At 45.9% G+C, this 19,546-nt stretch overlaps 1 protein-coding gene and 1 long non-coding RNA gene across 2 annotated transcripts; both read right to left on the reverse strand.

Annotated features, from left to right (window-relative positions):
* Positions 1 to 1,429: 1,429 nt before the first annotated feature.
* Positions 1,430 to 1,993, reverse strand: LOC136465821 (uncharacterized). Its single transcript, XM_066464410.1, has one exon. It carries the CDS (start codon positions 1,991 to 1,993, stop codon positions 1,430 to 1,432), a length of 564 nt encoding a protein of 187 aa, XP_066320507.1.
* A 15,385-nt stretch (positions 1,994 to 17,378) lies between these two features.
* Positions 17,379 to 19,265, reverse strand: LOC136463742 (uncharacterized). Its single transcript, XR_010761072.1, has 3 exons — positions 18,986 to 19,265; positions 18,526 to 18,731; positions 17,379 to 17,478 (listed from the first exon to the last, which is right to left on the reverse strand). It is a non-coding gene; the product is annotated as an uncharacterized lncRNA (long non-coding RNA).
* Between the last annotated feature and the right edge of the window lie 281 nt (positions 19,266 to 19,546).

A 19,546-nucleotide genomic window follows, 5' to 3' on the forward strand; every position in this document is an offset into this window, starting at 1 on the left:
TAAGCAAAACCCAAACCCTAATGGAGGGGCGGCGGCTGTTTATGAAGACTCTAGGGTCATGCAAGACCCCTGGATGCGCCCCTAATGGGCCCAAACTCGATACATGGTCCAATGGACCAAAAGACGGTGTCGCAGCACCCTGGCAGATTCTGGATGCTGACTTGTTTCGACGATTCTAGTTGATTCCGAATAGCTTTTGATGTGAAACCACTTGGATTGGCTTCCTTATCAAATTAGCTTTCCATCCATATGTGGATCATCGAAAACGGAGTCCGGATGTGTCCTGGGAGACCAGTTTAAGGTAGACTGGTCCTGGAGGCCGAGGCAGACTCGAATTCGTGTTGGACTGGGCCTCCGGCTTATGTTGGACGTCCTTGCTGGTCATCATCACCTCCTCCACGTCCTCTTAGTCCCTCTTGACCCTCTCCAATGTTCCTAAGCAAGATAACATCATTAGGTAGTAGTCTATTCTCAAAAGTATGAAAATGATCGCTTAAGAACGAGCTCACCTGTAAATTGAGTTGACGCATTCGAGCTCGGGTCATTGGACCTTGCATGACGGTTGGAGGATCAGCTGGTACATCCAAAGGAGTGATGTCCTCATCACATGTACCCCCTTTATGTTCTGCATTAGGCCCATCCTTTTGATGGCTAAGATCTTCTCTAGGTTGGCTTTGATGCCATGCTCAGAGACGATGAAACCAAGTACCATGCCCCACGAGACCCTAAAAACACACTTCTCGGGATTAAGTTTCATACTATTTGCTTGGAGCTTTGCAAAGGTCTACTCAAGATTGGCTATGAGGTGGTCAGCCTGTTTAGATTTGACCACGATGTCGTCAACGTAGGCCTCAATAGTCCACCCGATGAGGTCCTCGAATCACTTGAGAATACAACGTTGGTATGTAGCCCTAATGTTCTTCAGACCGAACGACATTGTGAAGTAGCAGAATGATCCGAAGGGGGTGATGAAAGATGTCGTGAGCTGGTCAGACTCTTTCATCACAATTTTATGGTACCTGGAGTACGTATCAAGGAAGCAGAGGGTTTTGCACCCCGAGGTAGAGTCAACTATCTGGTCTATGCGCGGTAGAGGAAACAAATCCTTTGGGCATGCTTTGTTGAGAACCATATAGTCAACACACATTCTCTATTTCCCACTCTTCTTTCGTACAAGAACAGGATTGGCTAACCACTTAGGGTGGTACACTTCCTTGATGAATCCAGCCACCAAAAGCTTTGTGATCTCTTCGTCGATGGTCCTGTGTTTCCCCTTATCGAAGCGACGCAGGCATTGCTTCATTGGTTTGGAGCCTAGGCGGATCTTCAAGGCATGCTCGACGACTTCCCCCAGAATGTTCGGCATATTCGAGGGTTTCCACGTGAAGATGTCTCTATTGGCACAGAGAAAGCCGACAAGCGCGCTTTCCTATTCAAAGGAAAGCGTGGTACCAATGCACACCATTTTTCCCTTGGTGCTCCCAGGGTCTATCATGACTTTCTTAGAGCCTTCCACTGGCTCAAAGGACCCAGTCGACTTTTTGGGGTCGGGTGCTTCTTCGGTGACCTCTTTTTTGATGTCCGCGGGCTCTCCGGAGGCTACGATCATTGCGGTGTGATCACAGCACTCGACTTCGCACTCATAGGCGCGCTGAAAGGATGTGCCAACGACGATGACCCCGCTTGGGCTCGGCATCTTTAGCTTGAGGTAAGTGTAGTTGGGGACGGCCATGAACTTCGCATAGCATGGTCGCCCCAGGATGGCGTGGTAAGTTCCGTGGAACCCCACCACTTTGAAAGCGAGAGTCTCCGTCCTATAGTTGGATGGACTCTCAAAGGTGATAGGCAAATCGATCTGCCCAAGCGGCATGGCCTTCTTTCTAGGCACAATGCCATGAAAGGGTGCTTTGGTTGGCCGGATGCGCGCTCGATCAATGCCCATGGCGCCGAGCGTCTTGGCGTATAGGATGTTGAGGCCACTGCCCCCATCCATCAGTACCTTGGTGAGGTGCTTTGTACCGATGATCAGGTCGACCACGAGCGAATATCTCCTTAGTTGCGAGACGCTCTCCGAGTGGTTGGTTCGGTCGAAGGTTATGGCGGATTCTGACCACCGGAGGAAGGCGGGTGTGGCCGGTTTAGTCGCATAGACCTCGCGACGTGCGATCTTCTAGCGGCGCTTGGAGTCATAGGCCTTCTATCCTCCAAAGATCATGAGGTAGCCATTCAGTGTTGGAAAGCCATCGTTCTTCTCCTCGGCATCATCCGTGGTGGGGTCAGGGTCCTTTCTATGCTCCCCTTTGTTGGAGCCTCTGGACAAGAACCATCGCATGAGGCTATAGTCCTTGTACAAATGCTTAACCGAGAAAGCATGGTTTGGGCATGGTCCCTCGAGTAGTTTCTTGAAATGGTTCAGAGTGCCCTCCGTGGGCTTCTGACCACCCCTCCGGTTAGCGGCGGCCACGAGCGAGCCCTCATGCCATTGCTTCTTGTTCTTCTTTTTCACGGGATGATTGGAGGCACCTTCACTAATGTCCTTGTCTCGCCTCGCCTTGCCACTGAGGAGATCAAAGATGGCTCAGACTGCTTCTTCACCCGAGGAATGGCTAGTGGCAATGTATAGGAGTTCCTTGGTGGTTCACGGGCCCTTACGTCCTAGCTTGTGTACCAGAGACTCACAGGTGGTCCTAGATAAGAAGGCTCCTATAACATCAGCATCGATGATGTTAGGGAGCTCATTGCATTGTTGGGAGAAGCGCCAGATGTACCCACAAAGGGTTTCTCTAGCCTTCTGTCGATAGGTCTTGAGGTCCCATGGGTTTCTAGGGCGCTTGTATGTGCCCTGGAAGTTTCCCACGAAGATCTTCTTTAGGTCTGCCCAACTTTAGATTCTGTTGGATGGAAGGTGTTCCAACCAGGTTCTTGCTGAATCGGCCAAGAACAAAGGAAGGTTGCGGATAATGAAGTCATCATTATCCACACCACCAGCTTGGTGGGCAATCCAATAGTCTTCGTGCCATAGTCCAGGGTTTGTTTCCCCAAAATACTTTGGGATTTTGGTTGGTGGTCGGTACCTTGGCAGGAAGGCGGCGTTGAGGATGTGTCGGCCGAAGGCCTAAGGCCCCGGTAGGCTAGGGCTTGGGCTTCGGTCCTCACCGCTATCATAGTGTCTGCCATGGCGCGGGTGATAGCCATGTCTGGCTCCCTCTGTCGAGTTGTCATGGGCATGTCTGTGGGCATCAAGGGTGTTGCGTGCGTCATGGTTGTGGCTGAGACACTGCCGCCCCAGGACCGTGGTGTGCTGCCAACTTCCTTGTGGTTCCTAGTGGACGGACACATCCCTACCGGGGTGCTCCGAGGGCGTGCGCTGGCTAGTGTTGAGGTCACGTCGTAGAGACAATGAGTTTTCAGCATGCTGCACCGTCGTACGCTCGAGCAGCGTGCGAATCTCATGAAGGCCATGGAGCAAGGCCGTCGCGGCGATAATGTTCTGGCTCACCTGGGTGAAGTGAGGGAGGGCTTCATCATCGACAATGATCCTCTGGTTCATGTCACGGGCCACGACGCGGGCACGCCCACCATCTCTGCGGCACTCGATCTCCTAATCGAGCTCCATGCATTCCTGCTTGAGCTAGAGTCACGCTTCCTCGATCTCTTAGTGTCGGGCTTTCAGCTGCTCCACCGACATGCATGGTGGGGCCGCTATCTCCCTCTTGGCCTCATTGTCGGGGCCATTTGTTGGGGTAGCCTCCCCCTCGTGGACACTTTTGACGTGCCCCTCGGGGGTACCCATCATGAAGCATTCACGAGAGGGGTGGTGGCTTCCCCTGCTGGAGTCAGAGCCAGAGGGTGACTCTGGCTCCTCTGCTAGGAGGTCGTGGAAAGATTCCATGATATGTTCAGTCACCCCCATGAATTTGTCATTCGTGGGTGGTAGGACCATGCGTTGTGCCACAAGGTGGCTAACAGTCACCCCATTGCGGAGACCGAACGGAAGCACTACCAGGGCACTCTGTATAAGGTGTTCTAGAGAGAGGGGTTCCCCTCCGATGAGCCACACCATGACATTAGCGTCAGAGAAGGGGAGGTGGTGTGGGTCCACCCTGGACGATTGGGGTCCTAGGGATACACCGAGCTGGCGCTCAAGCCTCCCGTAATCAAAGCCAATGTAGGGGAGAGGTTGGATGGCGGCGTGAGCCAATGCCAACTCCCCCCCCCACCATGATGATGAAGTCCAGGTCCCCGAAGCGCACGTGTATACCTGGAACCCAGCTGATACCGTGGCTAGCCATCCGTGGCCTGATTTTAATGTCAGAACATGCAAAGGTCCCCTACCGTGGCTAGCAAACTGTCGGTGTTTTGAATAAACACCAACTAGTAAATTTGTATTATTGCGCGTTGGACCTGGATGGTGTGCTAAAAGACACAAGGTTTATATTGGTTTAGGCATAATGTCCCTATGGCCTATTTGCAGCTGCTACTCATGTTATTAGCAGTGAAAGGTTCATAGTAGGGGTTACAAATGGGCGAGAGAGGGAAAGACCCCCAAGTCTCTTATAGAAAGGTCGAATCGGTGCTGAGAGCTTGGTTGCTGCTTAGCTCTGTGAGATATGATGCGTCGTGTGTTCAATTGATCCATCCCCTTAGTGGGGTGTCCTGCCTCTCCTTTTATAGACCAAGGGGAAGCAGGGATTATAGATGGGAGAAAGAAGAAAAACTAGAGGCCAAGGAGGTCCTTCAAAGATGTTGGGTCTTCTTTTTCCCCTGAGCGAGCCCCGCTGACACGGCAGACGGTGCTAGGGACAACTCCATGCTGGGTGCATATCCACTGATCCTGATAGGGCCGTGCTCTGGCTTTGTTAGCAAGTGGTCACGTCCCATTCCGCCCCGGTAGGCGGCGCGACGGACCAGGGTGCTGAACCACGATCCTATAGGGAGCAGACGGCGCAGTGACCCCACATCCATACTATAGATGATGTGAGTTTCCTCCTGGATCATAGTGTTTGTCATATGCTTTCATTAGGATCCATGCCCGAGGGCAAATGCCGGCGCCCACAACACTGTAAGACAAATGTCGGCGCCCACAACACTATTCGGGCTTTTGACATGCCTAGAAGGGCTTAAAGCGCCCATCTTGTCATATCTTAACGGTACTTTCCTATAGGCATGCAGGGTATGGTCCTCGGTATTGTGGTTGAGAGTGCCCCACCTTATTTGGGCGCGTAGTTATGAAGGAGCAGTGCGTAGTCGTCGGGCGAGGCAAAGCCTACCCTCAGACATCAGGTGAGGCGGAGCCAGCCCTCGGACGTCGGGCGAGGTGGAGTCTGCCCCTAGGGGTCTAGCGAGGAGGAGTCTGCCCTCAGGCATCGAGCGAGGTGGAGCCAACCCTAGGACGTCGGTCGAGGCGGAGCTAGCCCTCGGACGTCGGGCGAGGCGGAGCCAACCTTTGGGGGTCAGACAAGATGGAGTTAACCCTCGATCATTGGGCAAGAGGTGTAGTCATGTTCTTGTCTGTTTGAAAGCATCAACGTTTGATGGTTATTAGCTCCTCATCTTTGGGTACCCCAGTACTCAGTCCCCGACACCGGTGTTGGAGAAGAAAGCGACGACGGGAGGGTAGGGGGAGAGGAAGAGGGTGGCCGCCGCGGGTGCGGTAGGGCTCGCTAGAGCCTCATGGCCGTGGCCACGGCGGCAGAGCTTCGGTGAGACCCTACCACGCCGCGACAGGGCGGTGGGAGGAGGAAGAAGACCACTACAAAAAATGAGTGCTCCTAGCCTCTCAAAGACTCGAATGGGAGATAGACAGACTCATAAGTAAATGTATTTAGATTCAGACACCACCAACACTAGGGGCTTGTTTGGTTGGAGACCTAGACAACTTGCCTGGTAAAAAGTGGTGCCTGAGAGTTGCCTGGAAATTCCATGGTTTTTGCCTGGCGAGGCAACTTTAAAGGATATGTGTTTGGTTGGAGACATGTGCCTGGGAACACTAATTAAGACATATTGCGCATTAGTCTTGTATATTGCTATAACTATTCATAGAGAATTGTACATATTTGAATCAGATAATTGATTTGTGTTGTCACAACGTTGTCTGTTATTTTGAAAGGAAAAAAGAAAGAAAAAGAAAGACCGAATGGTGCTAATCACCTCCATTAATGCCAGACAAATACGGTTGCATGTGGCCAGCGTCCAGAAACATGTGCCAGAGCCAGGCAACCAATGCTAATTACCACCTGGCCAGGCAACAGGATTGAAGTTTAGGGTTGCAACGAAATAAGGTACAGGCACAAGCAGTGTCCAGTCCAGACAGCTACTCTCTAGGGTAGCATCCAAACATGCCGTAGATTTTGCCATCACCCATTTGTTGCCATTGAACCCCATCCTCACTCATAAGCTTCTGTACTTACCTCTAGTGAAGTTAGGTTTTATAGTCAAGCTTGAAAAAGATTACTGATAGCAAATTGACACATTGGGGATAGTGGGTGACGAGGTAGCAGAAGATGGTTTCAGGGCAGAAACAAGGTGCCAACCATGACAATGGAGCGTTGTATCTATAATAACCTACCACATTTGCGAGAGGGATGACTCCTCATCTAGATAACATCAAAGGCTTAGAACACCATGTTATTGTGGAGGACAGGCTTTAACAACATGAGGAAAGAAGAGGACCTCTAGGCCATTCCAAGGCCCACGTGATTACTTCAAAATCTTCCATGATTCATGTAAACTTTCTTTAATTCTATACTCTTATAAAGCAAAACCCCACTAACAATTTTTCTTGACATGCAAGGTGTCCACCTAAGTAGTCCACTATCACTTGCATGCAAGGTGTCCATCTCAGCAGTGTACTATCACTTGCACTTAAAGTTCACTAGCACAAGCAATTATGATATTCATGTCAGCGAGACACATCATCCACTAACATACGTTTAGGACTTGTTTGGATGCGCATGTATTCATCTCAATCCATATATATTGAAGTGGATTGGAGTGGGATTCAACTAACTTCCATTCCATTCCACTCCAACATATATGGATTGAGGTGGATACACATGCATCCAAACAAGGCCTTAGTTGTCCACATCAGTGTGCCACACTATCCACCAACATTAGTTTATAATAGTTAATCTCTTCCTAAAAAATGTATGAATAGTTAAATTTCATTCCAAATCAGTAGTTCCTGCAACAACGCGCGGGGTGTTCTTCTAGTTCAAGAATAACTAAAATTACTATCAAGAATTTATTGTGAAAATTTTGTGTTCTTGATCCTAATATAGTACTCCCTATATTAAATTATACTCAACTTTAGTTTTAACCTAAATCAAATTAGTTCAACTTTGATTAGCCAAGCACGTGGCGGCTCTAGAAATACAACTAATCCTATCCTAGGTTTCGGTGAATTAATCTCCTACAACTAAAAAGAACAAAACGTGGACATTTTTTGGTGAGATATTTGTTTTGGTTCGTCCGTCTACCCACGCCTACGATACCCGCCTGCTTTGAAGGAAACAAATCGATCACTTGAGGCCACATGCATGGAAGGAAACAATAATCATGCATCAAAATCATGCTGCTCTGGAAGGGAGGTATGTTGATGTTCTTCAAAGGATCCCCGCCTGCTTTGAAGGAAACAAATCGATCACCTGAGGCCACATGCATGGAAGGAAACAATAATCATGTTACGCTAGAAGGGAGGTACGTTGATGTTCTTCAAAGGATCCCCGCCTGCTTTGAAGGAAACAAATTGATCACCTAAGGCCACATGCATGGAAGGAAACAATAATCATGCATCAACCCCTGCGATATTTGTTTTGGTTCGTCCGTCTGCCCACCTCAATCCTTGCGATACCGTGGCTAATAAAAAAAGAAAAATCCCCCTTGTCTCTCTCGTGACCTGACGCCCAACGGTGCTTCCTCCCCTCGATGGCCAACGACGCTCGTCCCTCCTGGCCGCGGCGACACTCCTCCCTCGCCGGCAGCAGTGGCGCTCCTTCCTCGCCGGTGACGGTGGCGCCCCTCCCTTGTTGGTGGTGCTCCCTCTCACGGCGGCCTCCCATCTCCAGTGAAGCTTTGTGAGCTCAGCCTCAGCATGGCCAGATGCGCGGGCACGGTGAGCCCTAGCTGCATCACGTGGGGGCTAGGACGGCCGCGCGACAGGTACCTTCCTCTCTTAATCCCCATCTCTTCTTCTTGCGTTGGATGCTGGATGTGTGAAACCTATCTGAATGAGGAGCTAATCTGGATGTGTTGCACATGCTTCTTTGCTTGTACTTGCAGATTATGTGTGAAACCTATTTGAATGAGGAGTGAAATGGCACGGTTGAAATTAAAACCAAATTGAAGTTGAATAATTCAGCTGTGTATGTTTCCATGGCAGCTCTATATGTTTCCCCAATGCACGGTTGAATAATTAGGACCAATCGATTTTGCTGATTATGCATTAGACATGTATCTTAGATATGTTTGGTAGATGATATGTATGCTGAAGCTGCTCCCATGGCATTGCTGCCGTACATTAGATTTGTAGCTGCTGCATTAAGAACATGTGAACTCCGATTAAACATTGTCGACTATGGCAGGTATCCGCATGGACGCCGAGTATTTTGGTCCTGACAGAAGCATGCAGCTTCTCATGAGAAGAACAAATTGAAGCAATGTGTGTGCAAGCCATCTGCAGTGTGCGTGTATGATTGTATATACGTATATGCGATTAGAAGAGGTGGAAGGGAAAGAAACTAATCTAGAGCAAGTGCACACGACATATCTAAGATACATATATTATGAAGTAGCTCACTGTCCTCTCCTGTCCTCCATTTTCATTTTTCAGATATATATTATGAAGTAATTAGCTTGTTTTAAACATCATATATTTGAAAACGGAAACGGAGGGAGTACTTGTGCATTTTGTGTAGAGCCGCACTAGCCTAGGATAACACTGCAACCTGCATTCTTATTGTTTTTGCATTCACGTGTATAACTTCAGAGGAAGTGTGCAGTGTGCTACAAATAGGCTGTTTGGCCATGCTTTGCTTTGCAATGTTCCCTTTTCTCAATTCTCATGGCCTGGTTCATTAGGTAATTCAGATAGATATGTCCAATAAGTGAATATGGATTATAATAAAAGGGCTGAAACTGTATCTGAGGAAGAAGAAGAAGATGAAATGTTGATGCTTATTTTTCCGACGCTATATTTAGCTTCTATCAGAACTAGAACAAGAACTCCATGTTACACTTCAAAGCTTAGTGGTTCAGAATATACACATGAACTTCTTGAGGGCCATCCACATCGTTCTTATCATAATTTGCATATGGAGCCATGGATTTTCAAAGCACTTGCAGATTACCTTAGTTCAAGAGGGCTTTTAAAGAGTACAAGAGGGGTTACTGTAGAAGAACAACTAGCAATGTTCATGTACATGCTTGCGCGAAATGCAAGTTTTACTGCATTGTGTGATAGGTTTCAGCACAGTGGAGAGACAATGCATAGACATATCACAGCAGCCTTTGATGCAATCTCTTCATTGGCTTTTGATTTTGTGAAGCCCCCATCATCTGAGACCCATTGGAAAATATCAACCAATCCACATTTTGCACCTTACTTTTCAGGTACATATAACAAATATATGTACTATTTCAAAATTCTTACCTTTTTCTTACATATATACTAATTATAAATAGCACCTCTTCTCTCCCTTGCAGAACTGCTTAGGAGCGATAGATGGGACTCATGTTCCAATCACAATCAGTGCAAGTAAAGCAGTACCGTATCGGAATAGAAAAGGAACTCTATCTCAAAATGTGATGCTTGCATGTGACTTTGACCTGAACTTTGTTTATGTTTCCACTGGCTAGGAAGGTTCAGCATCAGATGCCGAGGTTCTATGTTCTGCCATTAGGTCTGGCCTATCCCACTGTGCCACCGGCACCTACGGCGACTCCTAGGACAGGCGCGTCAAGGTGTAGGGGCGATGGCATGGCCACCCCGCAGTGGCACCGATGGCGACGGTGCCCCCTCAAATCCGGTCGTTAGGCAGGAGGAGCCTCGAGCGAGATGAGGGGCGAGCAGATCGAGCGAGATGAGGAACGAGCAGATCGACAAGGTACACCCTTCCTCCTCCCTAGCTCGACAAGGTGCGGCTAGGCCATTGAGCTCCATGGCCCCCAGTGATAGCCTGGCCAAACCCACGTGCTCGGCAGCCCTTGGCGGCGGTGCGACCCCTGATCTAGCTACTTTAACCTTCCCCTCTCCATCGGCATCACAGGGGCGGCTCCCCCTTTTGTGGCTCTAGTCAGGCAAGTAACAACTACAGCTCTGGCATGCTCAGCCCACATAACAGCCTATCACGCCCAGTGCTTCTCTTCTCGTCTGACCCGTGTAAGCTTCCCCTGCTCTATCAGATTCCTTGTGATTCAATGATTTTTTGCAGCATGCTGATACCCCGCTTGAATGTTGTAGTAGTGTTTCTCTTCTTGAATGTTGAATGTTACAATTTCAATGGTGACGTGAAGTTGCAGCCTCCAAGAGCGACCAAGGATAAGGAGAAGTACCATCGGTGATTACTGTACACCGGCCACATAGGTGACGATTGCTATAGGGCATATCTTTTGTATTTTTTTAGATAAAGATTAAGGTCTGGCATCGGCAACTTCTCTAATGTGATCGAAGTCTATTAGTGTCTAGATTGCTATCTGGTGGATGCACAAATCATTTGACATTGTATAGTAAACTGAGAACTAGCTGCTTAGAAAAAACCTTAAAGAGTTCATGACAATTCTGATAGTTCTGTTGATCTATTTATCCTTTCTATCTTTACCACATCGATTCTTCTTTCTCTAAAACATACTTGATTACTCATAAATTCATGGTTAATGCATTAAGTTTTGGATTGTTATAGGTATGGGCAAAGTTGTCGCTCAACCCTTACCGAGTCAGTGAGCCTACGACGCCGCGCACTCCGTGACGATGTTAATTTCATGAATTTTGCTTTTTAGATTAAATGTCACTTTAATATTTTCATAGTATTGTTATTTTATCGTGCGATCCTTGTGTTTTTAGTACAAAAGTTTTACTGTCCCCTAGCAACGCACGGGCACGCTACCTAGTAACAATACAAATAAAGAAATGATGCTAGTCCGTTAGCACCATGGCCAAGAGGCTGCCCATTAGAACCCTAAGTAACGACAGATGGAGCTCAGCTCAATCCCCCAAAAACATGAAAATTAACCCGTGGCTTTGAAGAAAATGTGAAAGGAGGGTGAGGTGTTGCGCTGACAAGTACCTTTCTAGCAGCATGAATCCTTTTCGAGGTCACTAAGAGAAAGTATAATAAGAGAATGTAATCTGACTAATACTAAGATGGAAAAGGGAGAAGAGGAGAAAGGAGAAGCGGGCTGTAAGCTTATAGTCAGCTTAGGCACAAGAAGTGAGAAACTTTATGAGAGAGATAAGTGGGCCATATATTAATAGTGAAGAGCCTAACTACTATATGAATGGGCTGAGAGAAGGGTGTAAAAGAACACTTACGATCAGTAGTTAGTTGTATTATTAGCCTTGCTCTAAATTGATGGCAAGAAGGGGGCTTTGGAGACCATGTTAGTGTATCACCGAATTTGGCAGTTGCGCTAGCTAGCCACCCGGGCCTCCACACTCCATAGTATGCAAGGTCGGTGGGTTAGGGCTTGATTGGAGCCAAACCATGGCAGACAAGGAGGCAGTGGTGACAAAAGACGAATTGAAGTGGAGCTGACACATGAGCTGGGTGTAACGACGATTTTACTCCTACGGTAATGCTACAGAACATACGTCCAGAATTAAAAAAAATCAGATGTTCTGCTCCACGCTTGATCCTCTACCTGGGCCGAATGGCCAGTAGCCCAACTGGCCACCCCACTTATCCCCCCCTCTCTCACACACGAGCTTGAACGTTAGCTTCTCTTCTCTTTCCTCCAGACAAGAAACGCACAGCCATTGCCTGTTCGTACGAGAGCACACGTGCTACTTCCTGCAACCACTCCTCAATTCGGCCCACACTGACTCCTCGCCGCCCACCTCGGCGGCCATTGCCGCACGCGCTGCTCCCCATCCCCGCACCCCGTCGCTGCGCCGCCGTCCTCGTCGCTCCCCGTAGGCATCCTCTCCGACCTCATTGAGATTGGTGGCTCCTTCCGGTTGCCGTGTGTGGCCAAGCGGCCAGAAGAGGGGGTCGTCGCTGGCCGAGCCTAGGCCAGGCAGAGGCGCAATGGCCGCTGCCAAGCCACGCCATCATCCTTGGCCACCAGCTTGCCGGAATTGGCCGTTCCCCTGCTCTGTGTTGCGTCGTACGAAAGAAGGGTGAAAACCACATATTGCAAAAGTATGTTTCAAGTGTTTCAGATGTTTTAGAGGTATGTTGCAAGTGTTGTATATTGATGTTGCAAAAGTAGATCGAGATGTTGCATATGTTGTAATGGCTATACGCGTATGTTTCAAGTGTATGTTCTAAATGTTTCATCTGGTACAAAATGTATGTTGCAAGTGTTTTATCCAGATGTTGCAAAGGTACATATAGATGTTGGATATACATGCATGTTGCAAGCATATGTTTCAAGTGTTTTCAGGTGTTTCATACGTATGCTTGCAAGTGTTTCATCTTGATGTTGCATATGTTTGCAATGGTTTTCAAAATGTTTTTAGGCATTTTCGCAAGTGTTTCAGACGCTTGTTTTAAGTATTTTATCTGTCTTTTTTGTATGTTGCAACTGCTGCATCTGGATGTTTCAAAAAGTAGATCAGGTGTTGCACATGGGATGCGTGTGGGAAGCGACTGGCGCCACGGAAGACGTTCGGGGCGGCGTGGGCGACGTCCGTGGCTGCGCGGGGCCCACATACTGCTGGTGCACTCGGGGCGAGCCCGACATGCGCTTGCTCCCTACCTATGCGGGCAGCGTCCGAGCGCTAGCAAGTCCCTTACTCCTATCCTTCACGCCCTGCTAGCAGCTCCTTATTGCAAGGAGTGCAGCCTGCACTGCTGAAAATTCTATTATAAACAATTTCCACCTCTTATAACCCATGTGAATTGTGATGGATTGGTGTGTAATCAAACTAGCCATTATGCATAATGTTTGAATCTTGCATACAGAATAGCTAAGTGAGTTAGTCACGTTCATTTGGTGAACATTTTGCATGGGCATGTGGCCGGAAGCATATGCTGGTTGAGTTCACATTGTGGCCAGGGTTAGTTTATGAATCAATGCATGAATGTGTTAGTCACATGCACGTTTATGTATCAGTGCGTGAATGTGTTGGTCACATGCACGTACAGTTAGCTTATTTTTGTTGGTGTTAGTGCTAATAGTAAGGAATGAGGCCATGTTTAGATCCACCAGCTAAACTTTAGCTGGCTAAATTAGCTATGTTGGATCTAAACAACCCACAGCTAAACCTAACTAAACTTTAGTAGAGACCAAAATATACACAATCCTTTTAGCTGTTTCAATTTAGCTAAAATCAGCTAAAAGGTCTCAATACCCAAACTACCCTAAGTTAAAGTTTAGCTAGAGGATCCAAACACCCTGGCTAAAGCTTAGCTAGCTAAACAATGAAATTAATGAGAGATAGCATGGTCAAGGTTTTCCATTAGCTAGAGGATCCAAACACCCCTAGCTAAAGTTTAGCTAGCTAAAATGTTCAGCAGGTGGAGTGCTTCTTGAGGATCGTTCGTGTGAGTGCACCTAAGTCTCCAAGCGCATGAGTCTGCAACAAGAGGTATGTGGGTGCAACCTTGGTTACTTTAGTGCATCTCATGATTTTTCAATTAGCCTGATTTAGTGATTAATACCATGGTCCATGGGAAAGGCGATTGTGATATACTCCTACTAGTTAGCAAGGAAATGCGACGCTGTAAATAGTTCAGGATGCAAAGCAAACTCATGATCTGTAAGAACGTTAACTGAATTTGCTGAAAACAGGGAAGAGCAACCTTGACTAGTTTATCACAGTATCTCGCGTCCTACAATTACTCTGGTTCTATTATCTCTATCTAAAAGTTATTCTAAATACAAGAGAAGTAATGATTCATAATGCTGTAAGCCCTCAGAGCAAAACTCAAGGTTTAACTGTGATCTGTGGACGCTTGGCCTGAGAAGCTGGGAACGGAGCTTGACGATGCGATAGCTGTTGAGGTCGCGGAGGCCTCCTTTGTTGTTCTAGAGGCGCGATGCTCGCCATGATCCTCGATCTGGATATCGGCGACGCTGGCGCCGATCTCGCGGAGGACTCGTTGCGATGAGCCATGGCAGCTGGTCGGGTGCTGACGGCAGCCGGCGACGGCGACGGCGGCGGCGAGGTCCTCGAGCTGAGGAAGGGTTGACGAAGAGAGGTGCCTAGGTTCAATTGGGATCGGGTGGATTAGCCGATTGGGCTCGACGACACAAGATAATAAAAGCCCTGATTTTCGAACGGCTTGCGTCCGGACTCTGGAACCGACCTGCCTCCTAGTCGGTTTGGTGGGGATCCAGCGGTCCAGATCGATGGAGATATATGTTGGAGGTAACATCGAGCTGACAAATTTGAACGCTCCACGAGACGTGGAGTCCTTGCCATCAACTTCTTCATCCGCTGGCTACATCTCGTCGATAATAATATAATTACAAATGTACTAGCAAATATAAGTAAATATATAACTGTGATATAATGGAGAAAAACCTAGCATAAGTCAACAAACGTAACCTAAAACTTAATTTATTTTAGGAACTACTCCCTCTATTCCAAATTATAATATGTTTTGGCTTATCGAGATACATTATTTTTAGTATGTATCTAGACATAGTGTATATCTATGTGCATAGCAAAAACTACGTATGAATAGCCAAAACATCTTATAATTTGGAACAGATTGAGTAGTAAATATGCCATGTGTTTATGAAAAGTATTTCAAGTGCAATGGGAATATTAACTGAATTCTCGGTATGTCGATTCATATATATCATAAATAATTTCTTTAAATACAGAAAAAAATATCTTTATAGGTGGGCTCAAACGCAACGATCGGGCCTTGTACATACTCCTACTAACCACGTTTCACGTTAATGTTTTTGGTTGTTTTGCATAAACTCAAAGACAAAAAAGGACAAATCATGGGTGAAAAGAAATTGCAAGTTACCCCAGTTTTTGTTATTGTATAATCAAATCAAGATCTTGTCTCAATAGTTGATGAATATCAACTCAGCATGTGAAGCAATCATGAGGCGGCGCAGCATGGCGTAGATTCAACTCGGTCACCTTTGGCTCATCGGTGCGACGGCCACGTGTGACCAGCTTTCGTCGTGATCTCATGCATGTCCTCTTGCCTTGCCCATGGAATGCCGGCGTCGTTGTGGTCCGTGTGCCTTAACGATAGGTACGACCAGTAAATAAGATTCAAGATTCTAAGCGATGTATGGAACAATATGTTTCTCTCATAATAAATCAGTAAATAATACTTTTCAGCGAAACGAGCAAGCGCAAGTTGTAGCGTGGGCAGGGACAACTGGTCAGCAGGTTCCATGATCGCAGTAACAGGACGTCATGTGCAGAGCCTCTTCATTTGACAGTGGCTCGCCAAGCTTAGTTTTGGATTCCTTAGGATCATTATGAATTTGTCATTAGCATTGGATACAAATTGATCAAGTACGAATATCTTAGCACCGATCGAGCTGAACCAAGATCGTTAAGCTCAAATATTTAATCAAGCATTATTTTAAAGAGAATGGGGAACTGAGGAATGAAGGACTCACTGACCATCGACTCTGTTTAGTATAGTAGCAGCTGCCAGGAGGTCACCATGAAGGTGCGCACCGGCGTCAGGGACATGATTAATGGCATACCAATTATTACCATGTTTCCATGAATACCCACAAATAATATCTCCCCGGAAATAGAAGCTAATAAATGTCGACCAAAGATATGGTTTTGAGATATCAATCCAAACAATTGCCTTCAGTAATCACCTAGAAGAATTGCTACCAAATTATAATTTTTTTGGCTTTTCTATATATATAGTTTTTTCTATGTATTTAGATGTACAGTATGTCCAGATACATAACTAAAACAATATGCAACATATCCTGTGCAAACCAACCAACCTGTGCAAACTTGAAAACTACTAATCATGACCACTGGATGTTGATCCAATAGATGGGGTGAGGGGGCTTAAGCGCAAAAAAAGGGATGGCGGGTGGGGGGCTTAAGCGCAAAAAAATCCCACCTCTCACCCCATTTATTGGATCAGCATCCAGTGGTCCTGATTGATAGTTTTCAAGTTTGCACAGGTTAGTTGGTTTGCACCTGATACGTTGCCAACAATATATTAAAAAAAACCAAATTATCTTATAATAGGGACTACAATCAATGCAAATATATGGTTTTGAGATATCGATCAAAATAAAACCAGATCTAATTTAGCGGCTGGCTAAAAACTAGACCTAATTTGATTTGGCTACCGCATGCCATTTATACTTCTATATATAAGTGGTGGTGGTGGCACAACAAATCGTACCTATGCTAGCTAGGTCATAGAACTAATATAAGACAACTCCCTATATATCTTATTGTCGTCATCATGTCGCGTGTTAAGATGGATACTACTATGGTTTTGTTCTTAGCACCTGTTGCAACGGCTACGGTTTTCTCAACATGTAATGCAGATGGTAAGTCGCTATATGCAACTATGCGCCATGCCACAATACTTGTTCCTATGTATATTTTTTTATGACACGTTTCTAAATGTTTGTTTTGAACTGATTTCTATAAATGTTTGTTTTGAACTGATTTCTATGTTAAAACTTGAACGTATATTCCTTTCTTATTGTGCATGTCTTTGTTTTTTTGTTCAGATTTGAAGTTTTTTACACCAAAGTTTGACGTGCATACATCATATATATATTTGCATTATTAATTAATTTGCTGTTGCTCTATTACGTGGTGCCTACTTATCAGGTGGAGATGGAGCATGCTTTCCCTTTTTGACTTGCGCTTATGGAATACATTGGTGCAAGGATGAATGCAGAAGGACAAAGCCAGGGAGCGTACCCAGTTGCAAAGTCGCCCCTGGCGTAGGTGGTATAAGTTTCAACTATTGCCGCTGCACTGGACCGTGACGAATGCAAGTACTCATGTGTGTGCAGTTCTTGATGTATTATGTAACTAGGTTCATGTCCGTGCGTTGCTACGGGATAACTAATATTTTATACTAAAAGTACATGGATCGCATGATAAGATAACAATACTGTAAAATTAAATGCCAATATTAAAGTAACATTTAATCAAAAAGCAAAATTTGTGAAATTAACACAATCACGTAGAGCGTGGCATCGCAGGCTCACAAACCCTATTGTATTGACCTTTCGATGATACGACTAAGATAATGTTTTATATCAGCAGGAAACAAATCTCTGATATCAATTTCTTTCATGCACCAATAAATACACAAATAAGTTCCGATGCATCTCCATACCGTCCTGTACACATGTTAGAGTATATATGTAAATATTAGTGCCCACCGCATAGGTAATACTGCATGTCTTGAAAAATCTCTCTCAAAAACTTAAAACAAAGTATGTTGTACCCACCGTATAAATATATGTGGCTTTATCTATTCCACGCAGACATATACTGTACAATAAGGTATGCACTTAAGTGCACTTAAGTGTTTGTGTCAAGATTCAGCATCAACAATATATAGAAATAGTTAAATCATAGATATTATTATTACAAGCGACGATGACTCTAAGTTAGTTGAGTGCCCGTGCGTTGCAACGGGACAAATAATACCACCAACGTCTAGTAACCAATCCAAAATCAAGATGTGACAAATCTATTTTGCATGTCCCAAATTTAATAGCTTGTCACAAATTCATCTGACCTCCAAATAAAACATGTTGGTAGTCAAATGGATTCGTTTTGATAAGATCTATATAACCACGGTCTCTGATCGTCCATACGACTTATGGTTCAAAAATTTATTTTTTTTCTTCTCTTTACTCTACTCAACCAGCATATTTTTTTTAATAAATTCTAGGGTATTGCAGCGCCAAATTAAGAAAAATCTGATTTAGGCATTCAGAACTAATGCCAAGATGATACATGTTTTGTGCCTGATACAGTCCATATTAAACTACCAGATAGAACATAGAATCTCAGTCGAGATCAGGCAATATTTTTTCTACCATCGGTCTACTTTATTTTCCTGAAGTTCAGAGGAAACAAATTATTTCCATAGCCTGCAAATATTATAAGTTAGGACTTAAATTTATTTTTATCGTTCATGTTATTTTACAAACAAAAAAAGTTATAGTAGATGCAAGTCATATTATGTAAACATATAGTCATAAACCATTTTCTAACGGTTATCACCCCAATGCCAACATATCACCCCGACACTGGATTGCTTTTTTCAATCTATAAATTGTATACTTATATTGAACAAATTAATTCTATACTAGGATGTGCCATCAAAATGTCAGAATGGGATCCATGGCAACTAATGTATAGGACAAAAAGAATACTTGGACAATTCCACAAGCAGTACATGAGGCAAACAGGCCTGGAGGCATCTGGGAGGAAGAACGGACCATCTCCCCCCTTCACTGGGCATGAGGCACCATTCAGAGTTTGAGATTTCAGAGGCCTTTGCATTGCTCCCTCGGTAATCCACCATTACACTTCAAGACCTCCATATGATCAATCCGTCTGTGCGCCGCTGATCAATACACTATAAAGGCAAATACAACAAAATTTCAAGTACAGTAATATAGTGTGACTGTTGGTGGAGAGAATTTAAATTAGCTATTTTTAACGCTCTTCTAAAACAGCAACAAAGATGGTCAAATGACCCAAGGACCATCTATTGTATTTCGACAACGAAACTTCTTCTGAACCACACATGTGCCTTCTGCCTTGAACCTGACCAGGAAGATGAACAGTACGGTTTCACCAGATCATGAACAGTAGGAAGGGAGGGAACACCTGGATTGAAACATAGGCGGTGCACGATCTGTTGATGTTGCCTCTCCACTATAGCGGCGAGGAGGAAGTCAAGCCCGACGGCGTTGAGGACGAGGAAGCGGGTCGGCGCGGACAAGGCGACGGCGACAGGCGCGACGGCGTGTGCGACAGGCAACGTCAAGGACGAGTGGCGAGGAGGTGATGGCGGCGCGCAAGGGCAAGTGCGAGGGCACTGTGCACGAGGGTGAGGACGTGCGGTGTGCATAGGGAAGACGGTTGCTTAACTGGCAGTGCGAGATGATCGTCGCGTGATCTAATCCTTGCGTGATTCCTAAGGGCGCTGATGGGAGGATTGACCGGACCAATCAATCAATCAAAATAGTAGTTTCCTTCTTGATTCTTGCATGCACACGATTGGCTCACACGCATGCAAGGCAATGAACTTCAGCTCTTTTGCATGAGATCTTGCCCGTGATTGTCGCACGACGGAGGGAGACTGGATCGCAAGGAGGCAGACCGACGAGGCAAGGCCGCGGGAACACACCAGGCAGGACTATGGGCCCACGTTGGAATGTCGCACCA

The sequence above is a fragment of the Miscanthus floridulus genome, chromosome 7, assembly GCF_019320115.1.
Source record: "Miscanthus floridulus cultivar M001 chromosome 7, ASM1932011v1, whole genome shotgun sequence".
Lineage (NCBI taxonomy): Eukaryota > Viridiplantae > Streptophyta > Magnoliopsida > Poales > Poaceae > Miscanthus > Miscanthus floridulus.